Genomic DNA, 11,259 nt, shown 5'->3' with positions numbered 1-11,259 from the left:
GTCACAAATTCCTGGTTCCAATTATATCGTTGAAATTTTGCATCGAGTAAAGGATTTGCCAATTCCATTAGTTGAACATGCATTGAGACTGTAAGCAGGTACACACTTTATCATTTTTTTGCAACTTTTTACCCTTGAGATGATATGAAATCGTAAAAAAAAAAACCTCCCTGACGCTGACGCATACACAAGGATGGATACAACCCAGCCGTCTCAAATAAATGCATCTCTCTCCGCTGAACTTTAGTCATTGCTCCTTCCCACGCCCATCCCGCACGACCACACCCCCTAGTTCCTCATGCGGCGGCGATGCTTGACTCATGCGAGATAGTCACATCCATCTCCTAACACCTAGGAGTCCTTCCTCCCTCCCACGGTGTCCACATCCACTGTTTCATGTGCGGTAGCGGCACCCCATATAAGTGCAAGGGTTATGCCCCAACCCGCCCGTGGTGGCGGCAACCATGTACCCTAATTCCAGCTCCTTCCCATGATCACTTTGCTCGTCTCCACTTCTTCACCTTAATCTGAAAATTGTTGATGGGAAGATATAGACCGACGGACTGATGAATGAAACGGGGAAAAGTTAAAAGAAGAAATAATACGATATTATGTAGTTTGACATAAGGAGACACTTAGTAGGAAGTCTTCTAGTAGAGTTCGCTTAAAAGTTGTATAATCATTTTCCACATGTGTAAGGATATATTGGGTGATGAATAAAATCAAATAATGATTTTCATGGAACCAAATAAAATAGCTGAAATACTCCCAAATGAAGTTTATTCACAGCACATTCGGGTACAAGCTTTTCTATAAGTAGGTATGTGTACTGAATGGCAACTAATGCCACAAAATTAGTGTAAAACAAATAAAAGATAAAAGTGTTTTAAAACGTGACAAATCTAACCATGCATTAGGCCACCCTACTAGTTTATATTGCAATGCAACCTCGCTGATGTGACGAGATTCACAATCTTTATTTAAAGCACGCACAACAAATATCAGATAAATCATTGCTTGCATACAGAGCGCTTGATGGCGTAGGCCATCAAATTCAAACCGGGCCGATATTCTTAGAGTCATATCTAAGTTTTGAGACCCGCCTCCCCAAGTCTGGCTTTGCGCTCGTGCGACAACATGCGGGCGAAATGGGTAAGTTCTTCCTCGTTGGTGCCCCTCTCTAGGTCGTCCTTGTTCTTGCCTGTCTCGATGTCCACCTTGCACGCCTGCTTCTTCAGCAATGCCTTGCCAACATCAATGAGCCTTTTGAGGTTCTCTGTCGTGGACACGTCCACGGAGGCCGTTTCGCCCGGGAGCTCATCCTGGATCCGCAAGTAGTGCATGTCGCACTGTAGCGCCTCGAAAAGCACGGATGCCTGGATATCGACGAGGTCGGCGCTGGCCTAGCAGAAGCTGTCGATGATCGGCGTGGTGCCCCCGTTATAGAGCCACCCGAGAAGGCCCCACTTGCTGCACTCGGCAGCGTCGAAGTTCTCTTTGACCTTGGCGGTGCCAGTGCCCAGCGAGAGGACCATGAACTTACCGAGATTCTGTTTCTTCTTTATGATCTGCTTGCTTACGTGGGTGATCGCCACAAGGGTCTATGCAAATAAATGTATGCCAGTGAGAAACGTATCAACATCACAGAAGTCAATTGGTATAGACCTTAAGCCTAATTTGGGCAACGTACCGGATTGTTGGCTGCGACACCCCCGTCGATGAGGTTAAAGGCCCGGGTCTTGCCGTCTTTGTCCTTGGTCTTGAAATGGTGCCCGGGGAGGTAGGTTGGAGCGGCGGACGTGCTGATGCAGACATCCGACAGAAGAGCATCCTTGGAGACATCCTTCTTGGCCTGTAACGTACAGATTTTTTTTCATGGTCGAGTGGATGACATGTTGTTTATACAGATGTATGTGTTTCTGTTCTTCTATGTACGTACGTCGTAGGTTGAGAAGATGATAGGTTGAAGGAGCTTGATGTCGAAAGTGGGGATGACGATGCTCTTGAGTGTCTGACTGATTCGTGTGTCACCGAGCTGCTTCTTCAGGATTGAGTGCAGGTGCTGGCCACTGTACTTGGGTCCCATCATGCTCTTGAATAAGCCCAGCCCTTTGCTGCACAACAGATTGTGTAGAGCTCATAAGTACTCTCGTTGAGTCTTCAAAGTGCTCTAGGTTATATAATCTGTCTAATATTAGAAATATAACAGTAGCTGTGGTTCTTTGTGATGGCTTGAGTTGTCTCAGTTTCAGGAGAAACCTGGGGTGGGGCAGGATAAATGTGTTTGGTCTCCTACCAAGTCTGGCCAGTTCACAATTCGTTCGATGTACATTGCTATTAAGGCTAGCTAGGCAAGTAAACTTTCCTTTTCGTCTGTGGTTTATTAAGATCTTGTTAAAAATTAATGTCTTTTTGTGTCTCTTAAGTAAGAAAAACATTCTCACTAAAGATACCCCTGTTGCATAGAGGCTGGATGGGCAGCTTCAAATGTATGCTTTGCAATCTTGACGAGGGGATTGATCATTTTTCTTTCCATGTCCAATATCGAGATATATCTAGAGTGTGATTAAGTGTCCTTTTAATTCGCTGCAGTGCGTAGTTCAGTAGATGATACTGCTAAGTTGGACAAGCTTTTCATGTCGGTATCAGAGGTGTCATTGTGACTGGAGTAGCAATTGTGTCACTAGTACCATTTTCCTAATTTTTTATTAGTTATCGTACTGGTCTGGGTTGCAGAAACCAGAAGCTCAAAAACTACGTCGCAGCGCGGCAAACCTGATAGCGTCGGTGACCAATGAGTATTTTCACAGGAAGCAAGGATGAGCCCTGTGGTACTCAGGCTCGAAGGTGGCTGAGTAAAGTGATGAAGAGAAAGTGATGGTGTTTCCTGATACAGAGTTGAATCGTTATTCTTTTAGACGGGGCTAAAGACTTGCTCCATCTCTACTCTTATAGAAAATCAAGTTGATGATGATGGTGTGTCTATCATCTTGCAATATAGACTGCGATCTATATGTGAAGAGAGGTGTGGAGAGAAGGTAAAAAACTCGGTATGTAATCCTCACCAGACGGCAGGGAAGATGGCTCTCGACTGAGACTGGGTCATGTTGGATTATGGATGGGCTTAGGCCCATATAAAACACTAATCTCTGGTTAATCTTGAGGCTCATGTATGAGATGGCAGGTGGTGGGAAGTTTAGTCTCACTTGAGGAGAGTTGAGACCCCTTTATAAGGGCTGCTCTACCACTTGCCATTGGGAGTTTGGAAAGAGGAGTGGTACACGCGCGCTCCTCCTCCTCCGCCGCCTGCCTCGCCATGCCTCGTCACGACGCGCGCACGCACGCCGCGGGTTGAGAACGACAATAAGGTTTTTGGAGAGCGTCTCGATGCGACTGATCCCGATCCGTCCCCAACTTTGTTCGCCTCTGCTTTCACTACTTCCTCTGCATCGACACCATGGCCGACGATGCCGCCGCTAAGAAGAAAGCCACGGACGACGCCGAGGCTGCTGCTACAGCCGCCGCGTTGGCTTGGCCAACCGGAGGGTATGATCTATTCATCCCTCGTTTACTCGTACTTATGCTAGCCGTATATGTGCTGCTCATAGAAGGTTCGATTCTATGTTCTGCACGTGCTAGTATGCTTAGGTATCGCTATGAGATGCATACCTTTTATGCCATGCTTACTGTTTACTCGTGGATAAGCCTAATCGGAAAAGTGCTAATATCTCCAACAATCCAAAAACCTTATTTTAGGCACTTTTCGATTCAAGGCTTTGCTGCTACTCTGAAACCGGAAAAGTTTACCGGGACGCATTTTAAGCGTTGGCAGACTAGGACCACCTTGTGACTCACAGCGATGAACATGTTCTGGGTTGGTGGTGTGTTCCTCATAGAAACGATTGCTCCTGAAGAGGAGAAGGCGTTCAGGGAGGCAACCACAATCTTTCTGGGAGCAGTTCTGAGTGTGATTGGAGACAAGTTGGTTGACGCCTATATTCATATGGGTGTTGCCAAAAAACTTGTGGGATGCGCTCGAAGTCAAATTCGGTGCAACTGATGCTGGCAGTGAGCTATATGCCATGGAGCAGTTTCATGATTACAGGATGATTGATAACCGTTCTGTATTGGACCAGGCTCATGAGATACAGTGCATTGCTAAGGAGCTGGAGCTCCTGAAGTGTGAGTTACCGGATAAGTTTGTCGCGGGTTGCATTATTGCAAAACTCCCTCCTAGTTGGAGGAACTTTGCTACTTCTCTCAAGCACTTGAGACGTGAATTCTCTGTTGAGGATGTCATTGGTTATCTCAGTGTTGAGCAGAACTCGAGAGCAAAGGACTCGCATGTGAAAGGGGCAGAAGGTTCTTCTAGCGCCAATGTGGTGCAGAAGAACTTCCACAAGTTCAAGGGAAAGAACTCTGTCCAGCAGAATACTACCTTTAAGAAGAAGGGTAAGAAGAAAGAAAAAAAGAGAGATGGATGCTTTACTTGTGGTTCAGATGAACATTGGGCAAACAAGTGCCCAAACAAGTATAAGAAGCCAGCACAGGACTCCAAGTCTGTGAATGTCACTCTGAGCAACAATGACGCGGCATTTGGGTATGGTAATCTGCTTACCATACTTTCAGTCTGTCAGTCCACCGATTGGTGGATTGAAACTGGGGCCAATATTCATGTGTGTGCTGATGTGTCTTTGTTTTCTTCCTACCAGGTCACACGAGATTGTTCCGTCCTGATGGGGAATGGCTCGCATGCTTCTGTTCATGGTGTTGACACGGTAGATCTGAAGTTTACTTCAGGAAAGATCATGCAACTGAAGAACGTGCATCATGTCCCCGCCATAAAGAAGAATCTCGTTAGTGGCTCCCTTCTATGCAAAGAAGGGTTTAAGTTAGTATTTTAGTCTAACAAAGTAGTCGTATCTCAGTATGGACTATTTGTTGGAAAAGGATATGATTGTGGTGGTTTGTTCCGCCTTTCCCTGGAGGATTTCTGTAATGAAGTCGTGAACCAAATTCATTCTAATGTGAACGAATCTGAGGTTTGGCATTCACGTCTTTGTCACATAAATCTCGGTTGTATGACGCGGCTAGCTAAGATGGATTTAATCCCGAGTTTCACTTTAGCCAAAGGCTCTAAGTGCCATGCGTGTGTGCAAGCTAAGCAACCTCGTAAGCCTCACAAGCCTGCGAAGGAGAGACACCTGGCACTTCTAGAGCTCATACATTTAGATCTCTGTGAGATGAATGGTGTGTTGACTAAAGGTGGAAAGAAATACTTCATGACTCTGATTGATGATTCCACTAGATTCTGCTATGTGTATTTGTTAAATACTAAGGATGAGGCTCTACACTACTTTAAAGTCTATAAGGCTGAAGTTGAGAACCAACTTGAGAAGAAAATAAAACGAGTCCGGTCTGATCGTGGTGGAGAGTACTTTTCTAATGAGTTTGATTTATTCTGTGCGGAACATGGCATTATTCATGAGAGGACGCCTCCTTACTCACCCCAGTCAAACGGGGTTGCCGGATGGAAAAACCGTACTCTAACCGATTTGGTTAACGCCATGTTAGATACATCGGGTTTATCCAAGGCATGGTGGGGGGAGGCTATATTGACATCTTGTCATGTCCTGAATAAAGTTCCCACAAAGGATAATGAGACTACTCCCTATGAGCAACGGGAAAAGAAGAGAACTACACTCTCTTACTTGCGCACTTGGGGCTGTTTGGCGAAAGTCAACGTGCCGATAATCAAAAAGCGTAAGATGGGACCAAAGACCGTGGACTGTGTTTTTCTTGGCTATGCCAAGCATAGCGTTGGCTATAGATTTCTAGTGGTGAAATCTGAGGTACCTGACCAGAAGGTCGGTACAATTATAGAGTCTAGGAATGCTACATTCTTTGAGGATATTTTCCCCATGAGAGATATGCAAAGCAATTCTAGACTGAAATCTGATGAGACTCCTGAACCTGCTATTCCGATGGAATATTATGAACATAAAAGTGATAAGAGTTTCAAGGAAGATAACGAGGAAGCTCCTGTTAGGAGCAAGAGACAGAGGACTGCAAAGTCCTTTGGTGATGATTTCCTCGTGTACCTCGTGGATGATGATACTCTCAGCTCCATTTCAGAAGCTTATGCATCTCCGGATGCTGGCTATTGGAAGGATGCGGTCCGTAGTGAGATGGATTCCATCTTGGCTAACGGGACATGGGAGATCACTGATCGTCCTTATGGTTGTCAGCCATTAGGATGTAAGTGGGTGTTCAAAAGGAAGCTTAGGCCCGATGGTACTGTTGAAAAGTACAAGGCTAGGCTTGTGGCCAAGGGTTATACTCAGAAAGAAGAAGAGGATTTCTTTGACACTTATTCACCTGTGGCTAGACTGACAACCATTCGAGTGTTACTCGCTTTGGATGCCTCGCATGGTCTTCTCATTTATCAGATGGACGTTAAGACGGCTTTCCTTAACGGAGAGCTAGACGAGGAAATTTACATGCAACAGTCAGATGGCTTTGCAGTAAATGGTCAGGAAAGAAAGGTGTGTAAGCTAGTGAAATCTTTGTATGGCCTGAAAAGCGCCTAAGCAATGGCATGAGAAGTTCAACACTACTCTGACATCTGCTGGCTTTGTTGTGAACGAAGCTGACAAATGTGTATACTATCGCTATGGTGGGGGCGAAGGAGTTATACTGTGTCTGTATGTCGATGACATACTGATATTTAGGACCCACCTCAAGGTCATTGAGGAGGTCAAGTCTTTTCTATCTCACAACTTTGAGATGAAGGACCTGGGTGTGGCTGATGTTATCCTGAACATCAAGCTACTGAGAAATTCTGAGGGTGGAATTACACTTTTGCAATCCCACTATGTTGAGAAGATTTTGAGCCGTTTTGGATATTCGGACTGCAAACCTTCTGCAACACCATATGATCCTAGCATGCGAATTCGAAAGTTCGAAGGCACGGCTGTAGATCAATTGAGATATTCTCAAGTGGTTGGTTCACTGATGTACCTAGTATGTGCTACTCGTCCTGACATCTCATTTGTTGTGTGCAAACTAAGCCGGTTTGTTTCCAATCCGGGAGATGCGCACTAGCATGCTGTTGAGCGAGTGATGCGTTATTTGCAAGGTACTGCGAACTATGGAATTCACTATTCTGGGTACCCGACGGTACTTGAGGGGTATAGTGATTCAAAGGATATCTGATGCTGATGAGATGAAAGCCACAAGTGGACATGTCTTCACACTTGGTGGTGGTGCTGTTTCCTGGAAGTCTTGCAAGCAGACAATCTTAACCAGATCGACTATGGAAGCAGAACTCACAGCATTAGACACAGCATGCATTGAAGCAGAATGGCTTCGAGAGCTTTTGATGGATTTGCCGATGGTTGATAAACCAGTGCCGGCTTTCCTTATGAACTGTGACAATCAAACAGTGATTGCCAATGCTAAGAGTTCAAAGGACAACATGAAATCCACAAAGCACATAAAAAGAAGATTGAAATCTGTCAGAAAATCAAGAAACTCTGGAGTAATAGCGTTGGATTATATCCAGACGGCTAAGAATCTGGCATATCCTTTTACGAAAGGGCTATCACGGATTGTGATAGAAAATGCATCAAGGGAGATGGGTATGAGACCCACATAAGTTGCCATGGGGGTAACCCAACCTATGTGATCGGAGATTCCGTGAATTAGGACCTGAGAAAACAATCCAGCGGCCAACTGAGGAGAGTATCCTTAATTAACCCACTCCGTTGGAGATGTACAATACTCTCAATTTTGTAAGGCGGGCTGACTTTTGTCTTAATGTGTTCCAAAGCTTGTGTAAGCAAGATGCTAACCTACAAAGCATTCTTTGGAGGAACACACCTATGTGAGCCCGACTTCTGGTCACAGTCTATGAGATTGAGTAATCTCTATTAAGCTCATGAGAAGGTACGGAGTATGACTAATAAGCTCCATCCGTGGGGTTTAGCCTTCGGCAGCCATGTATCAGCTGACAATAGGCGAAACTTCTGCATGCCAAACTGACAATTCAAGGCATAGTCCATTGTTCAGTTGTGAAGAAGTCTAATACTGTTGCTCTAGGTGGAAGTTCAACTTAACAGTCTCCACTGAAAATTCTGGTATATCAAACATTGTTTGGAATAGGTGACAAACTTATGTGCCTCGAGATCTGGTGAGGGATTGTTGGATTATGGATGGGCTTAGGCCCATATAAGACACTAATCCCTGGTTAATCTTGAGGCCCATGTATGAGATGGCAGGTGATGGGAAGTTTAGTCCCACCTTGCTAGTTGAGGAGAGTTGAGACCCCATTATAAGGGTTGCTCTACCACTTGTCATTGGGAGCTTGGGAAGAGGGGTGGTACACGCGCGCTCCTCCTCCTCCTCCGCCCGCCTCGCCACGCCTCGTCACGACGCGCGCGCGCCGCGGGTTACGGGAATGAGCCGAAGCTTATTTTTGCCGCTCAAAAATGAATGAATTAATCAGGGATTAATTAACGAATCGTTAACAGGTGGGCCACTGTCCAAGACGTTGGACTGTGGGCTGACTTGCGTTGCCGGGATTCATCGACTCCCTTGTCGGGACCCGCGTATTTGTCGACTCCCTTGCCGGGAGTGGGCCGACTCGGTCGTGGGCCTCAGCAAGGCCCACGACTTTCTTCCTTACGGACTATATAAGAAGGCTCTGGCCAGTGAAGTAACCTAGTTCAGTTCACTCACTCCCTATCGCATGACCTAACGGTCATCTATTGTTCCTCACTCTGTGCTGCCTTCGGCGATCCCATCCCGACGATCGCGTGCACGGCTGGTCGGGAGAGCAGGTGCCTCCGGAACCCTGTCGTTCGAGATCCTACCCGGGAGAACGGCAATAAGATTTTTGGGGAGCGTCTCGACGCGACTGCTCCCGATTCATCCCCAACTCTGTTCGCCTCTGCTTCCACTACTTACTCTGCATCGACACCATGGCCGATGACGCCGCTGCTAAGAAGAAGGCCACGGACGACGCCGAGGCTGCTGCTGCAACCGCCGCGTTGGCCTGGCCAACCGGAGGGTATGATCTGTTCATCCCTCGTTTACTCGTACTTATGCTAGCCGTATATGTGCTGCTCATAGAAGGTTCAATTCTATGTTCTGCACGCGCTAGTATGCTTAGGTATCGCTATGAGATGCATACCTTTTATGCCATGCTTACTGTTTACTCGTGGATAAGTCTAATCGGAAAAGTGCTAATATCTCCAACAAATCATACAGTATGTAATCCTCACACCCCTCAAAAAAGAAATACAGTATGTAATCCTCACCAGACGGCAGGGAAGATATTCGGGCAGTGCTCGAGGTAAAATTTATTGATGTCCTTGGCGGCGTAGAGCGGGCGGCGCTGGGTGTTGGGCGCGGTGAGCATGGTGGCCACCAGACCACCGGTGCTCGTTCCGGCGACCACGTCGAAGTAATCCGCGATCCTCGCGTCCGGCGACCCATCAATCTCCTACACACCCAAACAACTCGTTAGACCAACATGTTACCAGTGCTTTCAAAAAAAAAAAGCAAAAAAAGAACATGTTACACTATACGTGGAAAACTGGATGCATGCATGCAAGAGCAGGCATGATGAAAGTATTTGGAAAAGGTCACCTGGAGTTTTTTTTCGAGGAAAGCGAGGATGGTGCCGGGGATGATCCCGCGCACGCCGCCGCCGTCGATGCTCAGCACGGTGATCATCCGACCCTCGCGTGGCAGCGAGGAGGTGGGGAACAACAGCGACGACGAAGCGCGGCCAGGGCTCATCAGGTCCTGCTCCGGCACTTGCATGGCCGGCAAATAGGAAGACCGCTTAAACTCCGAACTTAACTAATACTCATAGAAACGTGAAGCAGCTTTAAATGGTTGGATCGATGCGCTCGCGGACACCATGGACCATACAGGTTAAGCTGCGACCGCCGGGGAGGCATCGTGTGCAGGTGCGAGGTTCAGTGCGGTGGTTAGAATGTGTCGCGGTCCAGTTTCTTTGGACCAGGCACCTGATCCAACGCGTCCCTGGTTCTGTGGTGCTAGTAGCTTTCATCAATTTCCAAAAACAAAAAAACTTTCTTCAATTTCTGTGTTTGCTCTACGCGACACGTACTGAGAAGTGTACGCAGTGTTATTTTCCTCATCGATACTCGACCTGTAACCGTCGTAGTTGGAACTACGGTCAGAGGTTTCTCCTCCATAATTTTGTTTTTCTTCGAGGATGTAGACCAAAAAGTGCATAGTAGTGGTTCAAATTGACTGCATACCCATGCAAAAAAATAAAAAAAATCAACTGCATACGGTAATTCAAGCTTGAACATTCGTGTTTGATAACATTTCTATGTTTTTTTTTTGTGGGGCAATATTTCTACGTATTTACAAGAGACAATATCAAGAAAAAGATTGTATAGATTAACTAACAAACCCATATCAATTAGATTGTATAGATTAACTAACAAACCCATATCAATTTGAAGAAAACTGAAACACGCACGAACAACAAGGATCATGGTACATTGAAGACCTACCTTCTAAGTCGGCATCCCTAGCTCAATATTTTGCATCTTGGTGTTCTGCCAAAACTTTGGGGGAGGGGGGACCATGAAATCATACCAGCACAACGGAGAGTAACATCTAAAGTTTTGAAGAGTCGTTTGAGTTGTGCGCCAGAATAGATGACAATCTTTTTTTTTTGACGGTTATAGATGACAATCTCATATTGATGAACACGTTGTGGCCGGAGACTAGTCGTGGGAGGGGGTGCTGAGCCTCGGAACCACCTTCTACACGAGTGAACTTGGCGTCGGGAACTTTGTCAACAACCCGCTCTCATCGACTCGGCCATGAGATAGTAGCGGCAAGAGCCAGAGTGGGGACAACCAAAATGAGCGGTGACCCAACTACTACTATGTGTTCTTCTTCTTGTTCTCTATATAGCTAACATGGTAGTCTTCCAGTGGGCGGTGACGAGGTACAAGTATAACAAAAGAGTTCTTGAGGAGAACAACACAATTATTGTGGGGATTCCAGAGTGGGAGAGGTGGCCAGCGGCACTACAAAGGCAGTGATAAGATGGAGGGTGTGTGATGCTTGTGCAAACAAATGTATGTATCACGTGGCAATTTCTAGTTGACGCCCACATGCATCTAATAGTTTTTTTTTAGGATTACATGCATCAAATTGTTAATGCGACGCCAGTGAGTGATAGATCTCCGGGCCAGCCCAAGTGGC

The 11,259-nt window shown here is 46.2% G+C and overlaps 1 protein-coding gene across 1 annotated transcript; it reads right to left on the bottom strand.

Annotated features, from left to right (window-relative positions):
- Positions 1-763: 763 nt before the first annotated feature.
- Positions 764-9,903, bottom strand: LOC119334359 (patatin-like protein 2). Its single transcript, XM_037606941.1, has 5 exons — positions 9,652-9,903; positions 9,321-9,505; positions 1,940-2,114; positions 1,691-1,852; positions 764-1,601 (listed from the first exon to the last, which is right to left on the bottom strand). The coding sequence occupies exons 1-5, from the start codon at positions 9,826-9,828 to the stop codon at positions 1,404-1,406; spliced, it is 897 nt and encodes a 298-aa protein (XP_037462838.1). The 5' UTR covers positions 9,829-9,903; the 3' UTR covers positions 764-1,403.
- Between the last annotated feature and the right edge of the window lie 1,356 nt (positions 9,904-11,259).

This window comes from Triticum dicoccoides, chromosome 7A (assembly GCF_002162155.2).
Source record: "Triticum dicoccoides isolate Atlit2015 ecotype Zavitan chromosome 7A, WEW_v2.0, whole genome shotgun sequence".
Classification (NCBI taxonomy): Eukaryota; Viridiplantae; Streptophyta; class Magnoliopsida; order Poales; family Poaceae; genus Triticum; species Triticum dicoccoides.
This window is presented reverse-complemented; position numbering and strand designations above follow the sequence as displayed.

Bases quoted from the DNA above. Each gene is read 5' to 3' on its own strand.
- LOC119334359 (XM_037606941.1), bottom strand. From the start codon at position 9,828: ATGCAAGTGCCGGAGCAGGACCTGATGAGCCCTGGCCGCGCTTCGTCG. The intron at 9,506-9,651 runs GTGACCTTTTCC...TTGGGTGTGTAG, and splicing joins TCCTCGAAAAAAAACTCCAG to GAGATTGATGGGTCGCCGGA. The intron at 2,115-9,320 runs GTGAGGATTACA...TCTGTTGTGCAG, and splicing joins AATATCTTCCCTGCCGTCTG to CAAAGGGCTGGGCTTATTCA.